Consider the following 19133-nt stretch of genomic DNA (forward strand, 5'->3'; position numbering starts at 1 on the left):
ATGTGCTGAAAAAGTCAGCCTCGGCTTATACTCAAGTCAGCTGAAATACACGCAAGACTGACCTGCACATGCCCCTTGCCAGCGTTAGCGATTCCCATTCCCTCTCCCCTCAGATGCACCAGGCTCACCAGGCTACCTAACAGTCCTATCTTCTACGCTTGGGTGGAAGTGATGTTGCGAGCCTGGGCGGAAGTGACAACACGTGCCCCCTGCTTGCCGGCGTCTCTCCTGGGTCCCCTGCCTGCGAATCCCATTCCTTCCAGCCCCTCTAATAGTGTGCTGTTCTGCACGTCTGGGAAGCAGTCACGGGCCCCTGCAGTTTCAAGGTACTAGATTTTTGGTTACTTTCCAACAAAGAGCCCTGTCTACAATCACCCTAAGCCCTTGAATACTGCCATATTACTGCTATATGTGTAGCATTTCTCATGTTGTCATTAATATATATAACAAAGATTAGTTTCTTATCCATTACCTGCAGATAAAAAGTAAAGTATACAGGGGACATAAGACTAGCATGAAAATTATTGATTATTAATCAGTGACCTTTGTGTGTGTGTGGGCAGGTTTAAAGCTAAGACAATTAGACAGCTGAATTATTATTTACAAATTCATCATTTTTGTTTATTGTATTGCACTCTCTTTGATGTGTTTTCTTTTCTTTCTCGTTCAGCTTCTGTACTGTGAACTTTAGGCTCTCCATTTTGCTGCATTTCACACCCTAGGCTTATACTCGAGTCAATAAGTTTTTCCAGTTTTCTTAGGTAAAATTAGGTACCTCGGCTTATATTCGGGTCGGCTTATACTCGAGTATATACGGTACCTATAAAACCACTGAAAAATTTTAAATCGATGTATACAGGAATATATCTGATATTGTAGGGTGGGTTGACACTTAGCTCTAAAGCATACTTCATTCTGTACTTTCTATGCAGCTAGTATATGCAAACCTGAAGTACTAACCAGTAAATAGGTACGTGTCAATGGTGTTCCATTTGAAAAGGACAACTTTGCAAGGTAATTCCTTGAAAGCTCAATAACTCTAAAGGGCACACACACTGCATATCTGGTTAATTATTAGTTCAGGTTGCTGAGAATTCTAGTCCAACATTTGCATGATCACCAGTTGACCCTTTGCTACACTGTATTAAGATGTGCACAGGCCTCGTTGGTCAGCTAGGGGAATTGTCGTCAGCATATTCCATTTTAAGCAATCAGTTGTAAAGCATTCAGATTAATGTCAGTCCCTATATAATATTGGTAGTCACTGGTGGGGGGATATAGTAAACAGCTATATGGGGTCCCATCATTGCCAGGGCAATAAAAATCAGTATTAAGCACTGTTTAGTATATTACAGTGGACTCTAAATATTCCCCATATACATGGCCCTGATCAAAGTGTTCAGCCTGAAGACCAACAGGGACTCATTTGTGTCATTAGTCACAAATGACTGAAATGGCCAAATATTTTTGCTGTGTGTGTGCCCAGAGTAATACATTTTGCAGCTGATTAGCAGCCTAGGTATTACTAGCCTTTGTATTCAGGCCATCTCCTATTCATATTCCAATCTCTCATTCAAGCCACTGCCTGGTAGCTAGGGTAAATTGGTCCCTAGCAACCAAATAGATCATCTAATTCTAAACTGGAGATCTGCTAAACAAACCCAGTCAAACTCAGTGTACTGCATCTACTGTGACAAATTATTTGCCACTCCTGTTGGAATGCTACATTATAAGTGTGTACAAGCAGCCACAAAAGTAATTGGTAGAGGCCCAATCAGTTATACAATTCAAGGTCTTGTGGCTAACCTCCGGGCCCAGCTCAATTGGCACTGGTTGGACATCTTTGTGAAAGGCACTGTTTCTAACACTTTAAAAGCAAAGTTTTATGCAGTCTATATTATAGGGAAGGGCATTTTCAGTTCCAGCAGTGATACATTAATGAATATAAAGATTGTATATATAGTTCAGTATGATTTTAAACCTATCCACCTCTTTGTCTGCTCTATTAATATTCATGGCAGGAAAACAATTCTACCAGACAGGAGCAAGTAAATGTAGAACTGGAAGGGCTGACAGACTAAAGCAAGCCGGATTCCTTTGTGCTATGATACTGTTGTGAGCGGCAAAGCATCCTGTAGCTGTCAGAATGGCTAATGAGAAACTGGATGGAAGGAGCGAGTGGAAATTTCCAGGAGCTGTTGTTACATCATTAGTGGAAAGTTCCAGTGCAGCTCCATGCCAAGCATCCTCTGTAAGGCATGTGTTGCAATATAGCTTTATCATAGCTCATTAGCACACCATTAAATGACAATTGCTTTTATAAGCACTTCCCATTGATAATTTGTAACTACAGTAAATGCAGCTGTTTGTATGTAACAAAACAACATATCAAGCAAATCTCATCTGTCAAGAAGTACATAGTAAACAATCAGAAATGGTCCATCATTTACTTTCCAAATTCTCACAAACTGTGGGAGCTGATCTAGAATATGCAGGGGAGCCTGAAGAGGACCCAGAAAGATTATTATATTGGATGTCTTCTTCCCTGGGCCTGTGCCAAGTGATTAAAAAACTAAATGGTTGCAAACAGGGCGGACCAGTACATTCAAGTTACTGTTTTTCCCCATTCTTAATTATTATTTTTTACTTCATCTTTTGATATTACACAGGCCACATTACTATATGACTGATCTTGACTGCCCCCATAGGCCTTTGTAGGCAGTAATAGAACAGTACCCCTTTTATTGCGAGCACTCTGCATTGTACCACACACATTCTCTACCCCCGCATCACATGTAATAGATTAGTACATAAGTAGCACATAAATTCTATTAGTACCCTCACCATCCCCATAAGTCTTTCCGTGAATTTAAGTACGGTATCTAGGTTTTTACAGGTATGGGACCTGTTATCCAGAATTCTCAGGACCTGGGGTTTTCCTGATAAGGGATCTATTCATAATTTGGTTATCCATACCTTAAGTCTACAAAAAAAAATATTTAAACATGAATTAAACCCAATAGGATTGTTTTGCCTCCAATAAGTATTAATTATATCTTACTTGGGATCATGTACAAGGCACTGCTTTATTAATACAGAGAAAAAGAAAATAATTTTAAAAAATGTGACTGATTACAATTGAGTCTATTGGATGGCCTTCCTGAAATTCTGAGCTTTCTGGAAAACTGATCCCAAAAAAAAAAAAAAAACAGTTTGCAAAATATTACATTTTCCTTAATATGATCAGATGTTTAAAAAGCATAGACAAAATGGTTTATGTGCACACAAAAACAGCCCAGGAAAAGAATGTAATGCTTGTGGGGCACGTGTCCTATGAACTGGCCTGCGCTCCCCAGACATAGGGCATTGCAGATTAAGTTCTTAACTCCAGGTCACATATTCCCACATTAGGATTATATCCTATGTCTGTAAATGTTACACACAAACCTCTCAGAAGTGTGTGCAGCATAGCCCTCCTCCAGCACAACCTGAACATGCTTTTAAAGTACAAAAGGCTGCCAGTGTAAGGTTGGCCAAAGTAAAACCAGATCATGACTGGCAGTGGGGGCTTGCTGACATTATAAATGCTGAACTTGCCTAAGCCACCAATACTGGCTGCAGTGCAACATCACTGGGGAGGAAATCCTAAATAAGGAATGACATATTATGAGCAGTTATGTGCATGGCCTGTTTCTGTTTCACCACCAATAATGCAAAGCAATTACTTACAGCAGTTAGGCGACATTTGGACTTGTATGCCCACATGACATTTTTGTAGAAAATGCACAATACTTTGTGTGTATATATATATATATATATATATATATATATATATATATATATATATATATATATAGAATAGCTGTAGAGAGAGTCCGCACTCACAGGTCTTAAGAAAATATAGAAGTTTTATTCAAATCAACATCTAACGTTTCGGCTGCATCCACAGCCTTTCTCAAAGGCTGTGGATGCAGCCGAAACGTTAGATGTTGATTTGAATAAAACTTCTATATTTTCTTAAGACCTGTGAGTGCGGACTCTCTCTACAGCTATTCCATCTATTATTTTGGGACTGCACCCAGGCTCCCTTGGACCTACTTATACGTGAGTGCCTGTCTTCTTGCAATATATATATATATATATATATATATATATATATATATATATATATATATATATATATATATATATATATATATATATATATATATATATATATATATATACACACATACATACACACACACACACACACACACACACACAAAGCAAGATCCATTTGTTTGACTTGTGTGTGTGTGTGTATATATGTATGTTTACATATATATTTAAGTAAAATGATCAATAAATCACTGGACTTAAATTGGTGATTTATTGTATTGATTAGGGTATTTTATACATTTTTAACAAACTGAAATGGATCAGAAAGCTTGGAATTACAGGAATGCCATTTCCTATAGAGTCCATGTTAATAATCCTAATTTATAAAATTATTTATTTTTACCTGTAATAACAGTACCTTGTACTTGATCCCAACTAAGCTGCCACAAATCTACTTTATTTAATGCTTTAAGTTACTTTATTTAATGTTTAAATGTATTTAGCTGACGTAAGGTCTGGTGATTCAATCATGGAAAAACCCAGGCACAAAGCATTGCAGATAATTGATCTCAAAAAGAGGAGAGGCAGGAAAGTAATACAGTGAACATTTTGTCTTGGTACAAAAAGTGCTAATGGAAAAGAACAAGGTTTAAGATGCAACTTTTGACATGATTTTCAGAAACTTTGTAGAAACCAGACAGAAAATCTGAAGATTGTAAAAGACATTGAAGTATTTTGAATTGTTTAGAATATATAGTTTCCAAAAATATGATTTTTCTTGGTATCATCTTTCTAACTTTTCTAATAGCACCCAGTTTAAAGCCCAAAGAGTAAGCAATGCAAAATCACCCTATTTTTATTTTGGGGTCTCTATATACAACATAGTTGGGTAATCATATACATAGAAATTGGCTTTTAGCACAAACCAAGTATAGTATGCAGGTGTCAGCCTTAAAATACTGAATACTTTACTTACTTTACTCTATATATACTTTACTTTGTATATATAGAAACTGCACACATTTGCTATCCTGTAAATATGTTTTAAATTTACGCATCAGCTTCATCATCAACATTTTTGTACAAAAAAAAAAAAAAAGTACAAGTGTGATATATGCATAACTTGCTAGCACTATATGAATAAATGATGATGATGATATAAGGGATAATTTATCAAGTATTTGGGCACAAGTGGCAAAGCACTATGGGGCACAAAGCTCCCCTGTGGGACTGACATTAGTAAATGAGCCCTGCAGTGCTTAACTTTTGAGCTTGATAAAGGTCCCAGGTGAGGAGTGGAGTCGGAGGCAATTTTGGGTACCTGGAGTCGGAGTCGGCAAAAAATGAACCGACTCAGACTCCTACTAAATTTAAATGGGAATAAAAAATAAAAAAAAGTTTAAATGTCCCAATTCACAAACAGTCATAATTAATTACTTCTCTGCTATAAGAATAAAGCCCAATGCACGCAGTGCATAAATGAACACGTTGAGTGACCATGAAGCATGCTTTTCATTGACTGTATGAATGTATAAAATACATTAGCATATTAAAAACAGACGAGTCGGAGTCGGAAGTATCAGAAACTGAGGAGTCAGAGAATTTATCTACCGACTCCACAGCCCTGTATAATGTATAATATATATATATATATATATATCTCAAACCAAGGATGGCACACCGCTTCAATTCTTCTCCCGGGTGCACGGTAAAAAATTTAAATATTGCAAAAAAAGACCAGCAACACCGGATCTATTGTGAATAGTAGATTATATTTAAAAAATGCATGAACAGCTGTTCATGTTCATGCATTTTTTAAATATAATCTACTATTCACAATAGATCCGGTGTTGCTGGTCTTTTTTTGCAATATATATATATATATATATATATATATATATATATATATATATATATATATGTAATATATAATATATAATATATATATATATATATAGCAAAAAAAAGGGAAAGTTGTGCTCAACCACATTAGGCGGGGGTGCAATGAGGTTGTGACCACAAAATACATAGAAACCACACATTGCAATATAGGGACAAACAATCCCTGTTTTGCTTAAAGGAACAGTAACACCAAAAACGAAAGTGTATTAAAGTATTTAAAATATAATGTACTGTTACCCTGCACAGGTAAAGTTGTGTATTTGCTAAAGTAACAGTACTATAGCTGATATAAATAAGCTGTTGTTTAGTCATGGGGGCAGCCATTCAACCCTGGAAAAAAGGCACAGGTTACAGAGCAGATAACAGATAATCTCTGTAGAATATAATGGGACTTTGTCTGTTATCTGCTATGTGCCTGTGCCTTTTCTCCTCTGAATGGCTGCCCCCATGGCTACACAGCAGCTTTGTTTATATAAACTATAGTAGTCTTTCTGAGGCAAACACACAAGTTGTACCAGTACAGGGCAACAGTACATAATATCGTAATTATTTTTATACACTTTCATTTTTTGGTGTTACTGTTCCTTTAAAGGGGAGGGCATTTCTTAGTAGCTTAATGCACAGAATGTCTTAATGTCCTATTATAACTTGCACCAGTTTTTTTTTCCATTGCATTAAAAGCTACAACACTACTTTGCCCAATATTCCTTTCTTCCTATAGGCATATATTTTAGTACAGGTATGGGATCCATTATCCCGAAACCCCTTATCCAAAAAGCCCTGAATTTAGAAAATGAATTAAGAAAATGATTTCCCTTTTCTCTATAATAATACAACTGCATCCTAAAATGTAATTCATTCTTATTGGATGCAAAACAGCTCTAGTGGGTTAATGTTTAAGAGATTTTTAACTGATAAAGAATAGAGACCCAAATTATGGAAAGATCCCTTTTCCTGAAAAAAACCCAGGTCCCTAGCATTCTAGATAACAGGTCCCATGCCTGTACAATTTATACTGCAAATGTAATTGGATACAGACATTTTACTCACACTACCATCATCATAAGTCTATCGATGAAATAACATAAGCATTGCATTATCATTACCAGACGACTGCAATAAACGGCAATATTTTTGTGCAATGGTACAAATGAAATGGGAATACACAAAATACGATGCCTTGCAAATATTTAAATGCATTAATAATTTTATTAATCGCTTCCAGCAATAATCCATAAAATAAAAATACCATCTTTTTGGCGTTTTATCAACAAAATGTTTCTCTCTTCAGAAAGTTCAGGTGGGCATCAGAAACAGAATCATCAGATTTAAAAAAAAAAAAAAAAAAAAAACAATAAAACCATTAGGAAAAATAGAAACCATTAGAGAAATAGAAACCAGTTGCAGATTTCACTAGTTTGGCAAACTTTGGAAGTAACTGATAGAATTCCTTGGCTGAGTCGTCTGTCAGCGATTCTTCTTGGGTTGGACTTTAAAAAAAAAAAAAAAAAAAAAAAAAAAAAAAGGGGGGGGGGAGGACTGTTAACTTGTAGAACAAAAAAAAAAAAGGGGGGGGGGGGTTATGTAGCCAGGTGCAAATTTTCTGCAACCCAGTGGAAAATGTTAATGCCAAGACTGAAACTGCTTTTGGTCATACTGTGCAATCAGTTTTTTTATGTGGGCAAGTTTATTGTGAAGATATTCACACCGATTCTTCTCTTCACTGTAGTTTGGATTTGTCTAGAAAAACGAAATAAAAAGGGAGAACAATTGTGAATATTTCTCTTTAGAACAGACTTGATGCCTAGCACACATCTACCTGGTATATACCCAGTACTTTGAAGCCATGTTCACATTAGGGAGTTTTAGACAAATGGTAAATCTTACAAGTCAGATAATTTTCATTTAAACCCTTAGATCCAACTGCACTATATCAGATGGAGCCAATGATTTATATTCCTCATTCTGCTGGACTGACCTTTAAAACCCACACAAAAATAGTTTGAAGAGGGAATTAGAATGAGCTCTGTATAAACAAGATGCTTCTTAACCCAATTTCTTAGGCTTACAGATGAAGGGTTCTTTATGAAGGGGGTTTAACTGTGATTTCTATTTTAATTAACTGCCTTTGCTTCCTCCCACAATTGCTTAAGAATCAAATAAGTTAGAAATATAATTCTTTTGTAAAACAATAGGTTGAAAATATGAACAAAACTAGTAAACATTTTCATTGCCAGGTCTTGCTTAAACAGACATTATACACCTATCATACAGAGTTGAAATTAACATTCCAATACTCCAATTATTCTGCTAATTGGAAATAAATAAGATCTGTGCATTTGAGTTCTACAAATCAATCTATCCATGGGAGTTCAGTTTCAGTCATTTAGGCAATTCTAGCAACTTATTATAGGTACTGCCTTGAAGGCACCACACTGTTTCACAGGCAGATATAGTGACACTTGCTATGGAGACACGTGCTATGGGGCAACTGTGCATGGGCATATTCATTTTACTGAATGACTGCTATCTAGGCAGGATTATCTAAGAGGAAGGTTTTTAAACTGTACTGATTTTAGTTGTTAAAGATGCAGCAGACCTATTCATTTGTCAATGGTTCTAACAGAAGCCAAGGATAAAACAGAGATCCTCACAGCTGCTATACTGTTTATAACGTGTACTAAAAATAAACAAAGTAACGTTGGGGTTCATATTGTTTTTACCTAATCCTTGGCTCTCCAGTTTCTGATACAATTCTCCCATCATTTATTAAAATTTAAGAAAGACTTGTGGATACAACTGAAAGTGGCTTAAATGTATAGTAAATATATTTTATGTTTCATATAAAAAAATGTAGATTAAATAAATATCAAATATTTAGATTTACTTTTTTGATCTTGCGATATTCCTGTAGGATCTGATCATGGATAGTCTGTAAAGAGAAAAATATATGCATTTATTGAAGAGAACATGCAAGATAAAGTGAGGTTTGGAAAATAGAGAAGTCATAAAACATTAGTATTTTCTAAAGCCCAGCACCAGTCCCCTTAATATAGTATACACATAACAAGGGAACAAATAGTTACACCTTCATTGTACCCCAACTTTACAAGTTATCGATGTTTAGTATTCAACAACCCTTACTACAGTGCCCCATCATCCTGCGTCTGTTAGATAAGTCCAATACATAGGGCAACCATGTGAGAGTTATATCTTTAGAAAATGAAGCTGTAGTTATAACCTAGTCCCTATAAAAGCAGTGTAACATTTTGAAATCCTGAATGAATCAAAAGGGTAATAAATGTAGAGCTGGCCAGACCAGGGATAGCTATGAATCAGTTAGCCAGCTTAAATATATAAGACAAATGGTTATAAATTGCTTTGTAGCTGTTTGCACAAAATATATTAATGCAATAATGGCATGAAGAGGATTTCCTTTGTTCTTCTGAAAAATCTAAGAAGAAATTAGACATCCCAAATCTAATTTACATTTACAATAAATATCACTCCACCATCTGTTGTTTAGGCCCTCTAAGTGGAGCCCCTCAATACTGGGAAAACATGCTTTGGGTGGGGTGACAGACAGTAGAGCGAATCATTCTTCTAACATATACACACAAACACACTTTTTAATGCCATTTTCTAAACAATGGAGGTATTCCTGCTGTCCATTCTTACCTTGTATTCCTCTGATCCCTGACAAAGCTGTTTGAGCTGGGAGTCCAACTGTGTAAACCTACGCGTTATTCGCTCTATCCTGGCATGCAAGTCTCTGTATTCACTGTACTCTGCGTTGAAGTCATTTTTGTAACTCTGCCGCAATTCCTGAGATGAGATTGCCGCATATTTCCTATAAGAAATGACAGGCATGTAAGGGCTTGTGTTGGGGCGACACGGGTGCAAAGCTCACAGCAAAAGAAAAAACCTGGGAAGGACATACAGTAAGTAATCCGGCATTTCTGATGTGGAAGTGGGAACACTGGAGTTACTGCATGCACCATTTAAATCTAGGAGAGAGAAAAGAATCCGTTACTTGTAAAATTTAGTGGCTCTGGTTTAGCACTAAGTCAAATCATTCAGTAAAATCACTGTCATATGTTCAAACTCATTCAAGAGAATTTTGAGACATCACAAATTCTTCACAGGGATTTTTTTGTTTTTAAATTTCCCCTTTGTTTGGCTATTGATCACCCCAATACATTTTTTTTTTAATCATACATACATATAATAAACATGCAAACACATTCAATTGTGCAGTTTTGTATTTTAAATATTGCGCAGTTACATTAAGACTGATGCCAATAAATTAATGAAGTCATGAAACCTCTGTGTGCAGCACCATCTAGTGGCCAGAATATTCACTGAAAGGGATCTTTTATCATTTTTCAAGCAACACTATAAAACAAGCATCTTTTGGGGAAAGGGGACAGAGGCTTAGGTATGTTCCCATGACTTGGCAGGTAAATTGACTAAACATCATCCCAATATCCTATGTGGTCTGCAGGTATGAGCAGACAAAGCAATTAGCATGAGGTTCAGAGTGTGAACTAGAATAGGCAGAGAAGGCACATGACTCGGCACACTGGTTAGGGACTGATAGTATCAATGGAAATTACATAGAGGCATGCAGGGCAAGCAGGTACTGGATAATCTGGAGTGTGGACCAGCTACTGCTAATAGTATTTGGCCGGGCTATGGTGGGATTATAGAAATCATGAAAAAACCGGTGGACACTAAGCAGCTCTGCCACTTGTGGACAATACGGTTTAAATTATTATTATTATTATCAACATTTATTTATAAAGCGACAACATATTCCGCAGCGCTGTACAATAAGTGGGTTTCATACATTGGACATACAGAGTAACATATAAAGCAATCAATAACCGATACAAGAGGTGAAGAGGGCCCTGCCCAAGAGCTTACAATCTACAAATTAGAGAATATTTATGGTTTTTAGTCACATTCTACTTCCAGATTTATACGAGCACAATCAAAACAAATCCACATTCCACTGAAAAGCCACTGTATAACAGTATAAAAGTCATCTTTAATCATGTAACTGCAAATCAGTTTTAAAATATGTCACTTTTAGTGCCACTGTCAAAACACCCGTTCCATGCCTGTAGTGTTAAATAAGAAACCCGCCCTGTGAGACTCTCACAAAATTCAATGTAAAAATGGTCCCAGAGCAGCCTGTCACTGCTCCATGTGCATCAGGCTGTTTGTCAGAAGCGTTGGTGGGTGCTTTAACAGCCAAGATTTTCATCCAGGTTCTGCCAAATATTGGTTCAGAATAGACCCATACTTAAGCCAATAAGCTGTTGATTAAGTAGTCACTTTGTTCTGTGTCTAGTCAGCTTGAGATGAGGCAATATAGATGTTTATAAATACATGAAATATAAATGTTTAATATAATCTAGACAGAACACTTTTAAAGCTTGCTTAAAAAATTAATGATATTTTAAAATGGAGTCATTATGTTCTAACAGCATCCTTACGAAAGCTTAGTCACAGGAAGGTGAGGCAGAGAAGTTAGTGTGCAAAATTCATTCTGGGAGTGCGTAACGTAAGGCCATGGGCACACAGAGCATTTAGTCCACTCCTCTCAGCCTGCATTTTCTTACAGATTTTGCTTGAGCAGAGGTCGGCTGTAAAATGCCAGCTTTGGTGTTTTGGGCTGGCTTCCGCTCTGTTGATCTGCCCTCAGGTGGAAACTGTACTTTTCAGTGCAGAAAAAATGCGGACGGATAGTGGACCAAACGTTTTGTGGGCCGGTGGCCTAAAAAGATGCTGTCAAACCTTTTAAATGTTATGTTCATAAAAACAAACCACTGCCTTTCACCAGCTGAAGCCTTATCTGTGTTATCTGTTCAGCTGCTCCTTATCTCACAGCCTGTTGTCTGTAAACTGCTAATATGCTTGGATTGTGCTGGTAAAAACCAGTTTTTTGCCCTGTATACATATTTCCAAACTAAAACAATAAGCAAAATGTATGTTCAGCACAAGCCCTATTCATTAAACCAATGCTCAAATACAGTGATATACTGCCTCTTTAAAGGAAAAGTAACACTAAAATTTTTTAAGTAAAAAATCTATTCTACCCTGCTCCAATAATTGCCCTATCCTGCAAAACATTTAGTATTTTAAAGGAACAGTAACACCAAAAAACGAAAGTGTTTTAAAGTAATTGAAATATAAAGTACTGTGGCCCTGCACTGGTAAAACTGGGGTGTTTGCTTCAGGAACACTACTATAGTTTGTATAAATAAGCTGCTGTGTAGCCATGGGAAGCTGGAAAAAAGGAGAAAAGCCACAGGTTACATAGCAAATAACAGATAAGACACCATTGTATTCTACAGGGTTTATCTGTTAGCTGCTATATAACCTGTGACTTTTCTTCTTTTGAATGGCTGCCCCCATGGCTACACAGCAGGGTTTATATAAACTCTAGTAATGTTTCTCAAGCAAACATACAACTTTTACCAGTGCAGGGCAGCAGTACATTATAGTTTAATTTCTTTAAAATATATACTTTTTTGGTGTTACTGTTGCTTTAAATGCTTTATTAGAAAATACCTGCTAAAACTTGGCTTCCTGTCATTTAAAATAAGGCCACATGGCGAAGGAAGGAGCAGCATCCATCGATGCGACGATCGATTGATCGAGCCTAGCCTTCCTTCTGTATAGGAAGGAGTCAGACTAGGCCTGATCAATCAATTGTCGCATAGTGGATGCTGCTCCTTCCTTCACCATAGAAGCCAAATTTTAGCAGGCATTTTCTAATAAAGCATTCAAAATACTCCACCCTGCCTGTGTGCGCCATACTCTGCCTGCCCTATGCTGCCTGTGTGTGCCATACTCTGCCTGCCCTATGCTGCCTGTGTGTGCCATACTCTGCCTGCCCTATGCTGCCTGTGTGTGCCATACTCTGCCTGCCCTATGCTGCCTGTGTGTGCCATACACTGCCTGCCCTATGCTGCCTGTGTGTGCCATACACTGCCTGCCCTATGCTGCCTGTGTGTGCCATACTCTGCATACCTTAAGCTGAAGGAGGTGAACCTGGCAGGGGCTTGTTCTGTGAGCATTTGGAAATAGTTGTTGGGGACTTTTAACATTGCTTAATTATGTGATGGAGTTGCTGTGCTATCCACAGTGGAGGAGGAACTATACAGATTTAAGGTTATGTCTTAATATGACATAATAAACATTTCACATATGAGTGAAGGGCCATATCCCTACAGTGAGCACCAATTATTTGTTTTTTTGGGTGTACTACCACCATTAATGTGGGTATTGGCTTAAAATCTTTTGTGATAACATTGGTGTGGAATGAAGTGGATGTGATGTAAAAAGGGAAACGGTCAAAACTGGCTTCCATTATCGGCCCTCCACCATGAAGGCCAGAAAAATTCTGGCTTGCTGTACCACAGAAGTTGGACATCACTGCTCTAAGCCAATGGGTCCCGCACTGTGGGGCTGGAGCAGTGGAATTGGGGCTCAGTATGAATGCCAGCTAAGGTGAGAATTGAAGACAGTGGCCATATGCTCTCCTAAGATCTCACCTTGAAGTTTAGTTAGGTTGGGATTTTGGGTGAAAACTTAGTTCTGCTTTAGATAGTGTTATGGCTAAATGACTAACACACCAATATATTCCTATATCTGTAACTTAAAAGGATGCTTTTCCCAATGGTTGGACCTCCATGGGGAATTTGATCTCACCATCATCATCATCTATTTATATAACGCCAGCATGTTACGTAAAAAAAGTGATAACCACTGCAAGACATTTGGCACATATGGGCACACTTGACACCCTGGCACATATTACCCAGAACACAGAATGGCAAAGGAGGGTTATAATCATAGGAATGGTTTAGTTCATCTGAATACAACAACCTGTGGGAAAAATGGATGCAGGGGCAGTATACCACCTTATTCAATAGCAGTTCCAAGAATAGGGCTAAACCTATTTTTGCCTCTTTAAATCAATTTCTTGAGCTTAAGGCTGATGCCACAGAGGGGTGGTTCTAGGCCTGCAGAAAACCGCAGGCTGAAAATCAGCCCCTTCACTGGTATCAGTCTCCTACCTTGCCTGGGCCCAGAAGCATTGTGTAGGCCTGGGTGCAGGCACACCTGGTGGAAATTGGGAAAAAAAACCCTGCAAGAGATTACATTTCAAGCAAATATCTTCCCATAGAGGAAACAGAGCAATGAATTCCCAAAATACTGTATAGAACACAGAAGACCAAAAGCAGCAGAATCAGGTAGAAGAATGTGTGCAAACATAGCAAGCGCAGGTCCAAATGCTTTTGTGAATGAGCACTTGGAGTTGCTGTCTTACCTTATTACAGCTGGCCACAGATTTAATACACACTCTGCAAGCTTAATCAGTAGAGCTACCTACTGCAGGCAGTGCTGGTTGCTAAGCAGCTCTGCACCAGAACATTATTACTAATCATGAGTGTAACGTGCATATAGAATGGGGGGGATGCACCGAATCCAGGATTCAGGTTCGGGAATCGAATCCTTAAAACCACGTAACTTTTTGTCACATAAAAACAGAAACTGGAAACGTTTCAATGCACATACTCTAAAAGCCTTCCTTAGACTAATTTGCATATGCAAATGAAAAAGCATAGCCTTCAGAAGTGTCAGGTAGCATGGTTACACAAACTAGATGAATTAAAGTGCAAAAATAAGATGTCATCATTATCCTGTGAATCGGTTGCTATTCATATGGCACCTCCAGGTCACAGGAGACTTGTTTTTGTACTCGGGGTATGGTCTGACTGCAACTTCTATATACATATTCAAAGCAGGTAAAACCGAGCATCTCCAAAAATGTTATAATTATTAATAAAATGAATAATTCAACACTGAACCCTTGTATATAGTTCTACTGAACTGCTGCAAATAAGTATTAACTTTGCTGGTAGAACACAAAAGAGACCCTCCCTCATATTTCATACGGTATTACTCTTTTCATAATTTAAGAAACCAGCAACAGCGTGGGCTGGGGGTAAATTGTTTGTCTGATGTGTATTGCGAGTATAAGCTTGCACTTAGAGAGGGTAAATTAATGAGAACCATGTAGCTCTCTAACACATAAAAACAGCAAGGATGTCTTAAAGTGTACCTATATTTAAAAGCACATTTCCCATTCTAATTCCATGGAACTCAAAGGATTAAATAAGCAAAAGGGTGAAATAATTAAGATTCTCTTGGAGAAATTATGACTTTAGAAAGCACACTATATTTTGGAAGCAGAATCCAACATCATAAAATGCAGATTGGGAGTGACATTAAAATCAAAAGCACTAACACTTTGCTGGCAAATTAAATAAATGACAAGTGTCGACAAGACTTTTTTTTTTTTTTTTTAAACTGAAACTGTCAACACTTTCCTCATGAACCCATTTAGCAGTTTGGGGCCAGAGCCAAGCAAAAAATAATTTTTGGGTCAGTGTTTCCTATAAAAAAATAGAGCAAAACTTGAGATGTGACACAGCTAAAAAAGATTCAGAGCAGGGCACTCACCAATAGTGTCCTGAACAGTTCCAGTTCCACCAGTTACGCCAGAGTTTTTGACAGGAGTGCAGTTTTGCTTTTCCTGTAACTTCTCTTTGGACCGCTCCTTTTCTTTGTGCTTTTTAGACTTCTTTTTGGGCTTTGCATGCTGTGAGTTACAGTTCAGTTTTCCCTCAGCATGGCTGTCTGTTTGAGGTGGATGTCCTAGCCTCTCTGAGGCCTCTTGGCTCACACAGTCTCTGTGTTGGGTATCAGTGCTGGAGTCTGAAAGGGGGTCATGAGAAGCAGGTAAATGGGAGCTGGAAATGACTGGGTCAGATGAAGGGATCTGTGAAGGGGTGGCAGCAAGAGAATCCTTTCCATTGGAAGAGCTCAGCTTTCCATTGAACGTGGGTTGAGAGTGATGCTTGAAACGGGAGATTCGAAGTTTCTTCGATAAGGGGTCAGTAAAATCGGAATTTTGTGGCGGTCGCTTCTGTTGAACAGAAATAATTATATATTAGATTGTTAACATGCTAGCTGGGCACTGAGGCAAATATGTGTTAGCTAGTTGAAATAGTTTGCAATGTTAAGATGCTAAATATGGCTCTCAAATGGATTATATAATGAATAAAGTATCCCTATTGTAAAATATAGGGATATTTTGAGTCACCCAGGTGACTTCTAATATACTCATATTTTACAACAGGGGGTACTTTATTATATTATAGAAATTTTAGTGAGTCATGTGACAGAAATTACATCACTAAGCTCAAATTAGAACTGATGACATCACTAAGCACCATTTATAACGGATATAATTTAGAGTTTAGTCCCACAGGGAAATTACCAAACTGTATATTGTATGGATGTCAACCTGTCTGGAAAGTCTACACATTTCCTATTCACTATGATTTTAACAATAATAAGCCATTAACAACACTCAATCTGACCCTTAACAGAGTTTTGTTTAAGAACAATCTGTCTTGAAAAGAAATCTGTCCTTTTCCAGGGGGAAAAGTTGGTTTGTGTTTTTTAATGTCTCTAACAAATAAAGCCACTAGGTGGCAGTACTTGTTTACAATGCAAAAACAGAGGCCCTGTCAGAGCACAGAGACCACAAATTCCAGGGAACATTTAAACAACTCTGTGCGGTCTAAAATCCTAGTATGCTGTCAACGGACAGAACAAAACAGACATTAACCATGAACGAAAACGCGAAATTGCTGTTCTAATAGACGGAAAGAACATGTGTGCCTAGAATTATTTTGGGCTCCAGGATCTGCCGTCCTAAGGAACTCAATTGAATTCTTTCCCAGGGGGAGAAAGTACCGAGCACATTGGCTAGAAGCAAAACTAGATAGGAAAGTGTACTGGCAGAAATAAATACACAGGATGTTATTACATGAGCAGCTCCTCAGCAATGCTGGGACATAATGTTCCTTTGCAATAGTCACTTCCTTGCAGATTGCTGTATTGTACCATGCACCACACTGTATGTAAAAAGTTGTGGCCAAATAGGTTTACCAAACCCAGACACTTTATTTGTACAGGAAGTTTAACCCTGTACTAGTGAAATGTTACAAACCATTCACACTCTGTGATAGATGTATTTTGAACATTTTGTTTTCTTCATTTAGGGGGATTTACTTGGAGGGAGTTTTAGTTAAAAGTAAAACTATACATCATTTATACATAGTTAATTTGGGTTGGAAAAAAAAAAAAAAAAAAAACAAAGTCCATAAACTTCAACTCCTCTAAACGAACCCCAGTACTCATATATACACACACTCATATCATCCTATCTATAAACTAATATATGTCTTTCTACTCCAAACTGCAATGCTTTGCTAAAATTTCTGAGAGCCATCAGAAATCTTGGGGCAAGTTATTAGTCTGGCTTCTCCCCCCCCCCCCCCCCCCCCCCCCCCCCAATAAATACAAGTATGTAGTAGCAACATTTCTGAACCTGCCACTGGCATACACTACATAAAATATTTACTAGCAGTTACGTAGTTTCTAAGACTAAGGGCAGTGGCAGACGGGGAGATTAGACGCCCCGCAACAAATCTTCGTTTCTGCGGGCGACTAAACTTCCCGCAATGCCATCCCACCGGCAAGAATGTAAATCGCAGTTGGGATGGCATACGCGTCACTATGATTTCCCGAAGTTGCCTTTGAGAGGAAACTTCGGGAAATCGTAGCGACACGTTTGCCATCCCACCAGCGATTTACATTCTAGTTAGTGGGATGGCATTGCGGCGAGATTAGTCGTCCCCGGCAACAAAGATTTGTTGTGGGGCGACTAATCTGCCCGTCTGCCACTGCGCTTAGGGGAAGACACACGGAGCTACTTATTAGGAGCTACTAAACACCAGAAAATACCCTTCCATATACAATACTGAGAATTTCCTCTGCTAAAACACACAGAGACTGTTATCAGTAAATGATCAGCATTGTCTATTTTAGTAGCCGTGACAAGTAGCTGCAACTAGTAGCTCTGTGTGTCTTAAGGTTTACATTGATGGATGTGTTTATTTTTTTTCTAAACCACAGCCACTATGATACAAACTCCCAAATCACTTCACTGAAAATCAGGGGTATAACAGTCAAGCTGCCCTGTATTGTGATTGCTCGATATGTAAAGTTATGGTGGTTTCTATTAGAGTTATAGTATCCCCAACAATCTAAATTTGACTGGGTCCAGGAGAGTCCCATCTGTATCTTCAGCGCCGGATTTCAAATCTATTACTAATTAACCTTATATTGTAACATTTATATTCTATATATACAGTATATTGTGAGTGGGTCCCTAAGCTCAGTAACCGATAGCAGCACAGAGCATGTGCAGTGAACCAGCATAAAAGAAGAAGGGCAGCTACTGGGGCTTCTTCAGGAGCACAGATCTTCCCTGGTAAAGGGCTGTGGTTAATGATTCTCCTGAGGCAGACTGCAGCACCTTTTAATTTGGTACACTCATGAGAAAAGTAAGCTGGACCATTTAGGAAGCAGACTGGAATTTGTTCAAAGCTGCTGTGACCTATATTCTGAGGATGGTGATTCATTTCCTGCAATCATTTTTATCCATTAATTTAATTAGTAACAGGAAAAGCCTATTGGTGCACCACTTTATACGGCAGACTTAAAAGAATACTGTGATGAGAAAACATGTTTTTTTTCCAAACACATCAGTTAATAGAGCTTCTCCAGCAGAATTCTGTTTCAAAAGCACAAACAGATTTATTTATATTTAATTTTGAAATTTCACATGGGGCTAGCCATATTGTTCCTTTCCCAGGGTGCCACAATGATGTGACTTGTGCTCTGATAAACTTCAGTCACACTTTACTGCTGAGCTGCAAGTTGAAGTGTTATCACCCCTTCCAGCAGCGATCAGCAGAATAATGGGAAGGGAGCAAGATAGCAGCTCCCAGAAGATATCAGAATATAACTTAATAGTAAGAAATCAAAGTCCGGCTTGGGACTCCTCCAGTTACATGGGAGTAGAAGAAACAATAGATAACCTGAAAGCAGTTCTAAGTGCAGCACTTGCTCTTTCTGAAAGCTCAGTATCAGGCACAATGCACTGATATGGCGGCCTACACACCAATATTACACCT

At 38.0% G+C, this 19133-nt stretch overlaps 1 protein-coding gene across 1 annotated transcript in view; it reads right to left on the reverse strand.

Annotated features, from left to right (window-relative positions):
• Positions 1 to 7534: 7534 nt before the first annotated feature.
• The window catches only part of ell (elongation factor RNA polymerase II), a 62360-nt gene continuing 50761 nt past the window's right edge, over positions 7535 to 19133 (reverse strand). Inside the window, exons 8-12 of the mRNA XM_002940208.5 lie at positions 15544 to 16009; positions 9944 to 10010; positions 9682 to 9853; positions 8891 to 8935; positions 7535 to 7743 (exon numbers count right to left, since the gene is read on the reverse strand). Coding sequence (XP_002940254.2) covers positions 7627 to 7743; positions 8891 to 8935; positions 9682 to 9853; positions 9944 to 10010; positions 15544 to 16009 — 867 coding nt within the window. The 3' untranslated portion in view covers positions 7535 to 7626. The remainder of the gene's footprint in view (positions 7744 to 8890; positions 8936 to 9681; positions 9854 to 9943; positions 10011 to 15543; positions 16010 to 19133) is intronic.

The sequence above is a fragment of the Xenopus tropicalis genome, chromosome 1, assembly GCF_000004195.4.
Source record: "Xenopus tropicalis strain Nigerian chromosome 1, UCB_Xtro_10.0, whole genome shotgun sequence".
NCBI classification, from domain to species: domain Eukaryota; kingdom Metazoa; phylum Chordata; class Amphibia; order Anura; family Pipidae; genus Xenopus; species Xenopus tropicalis.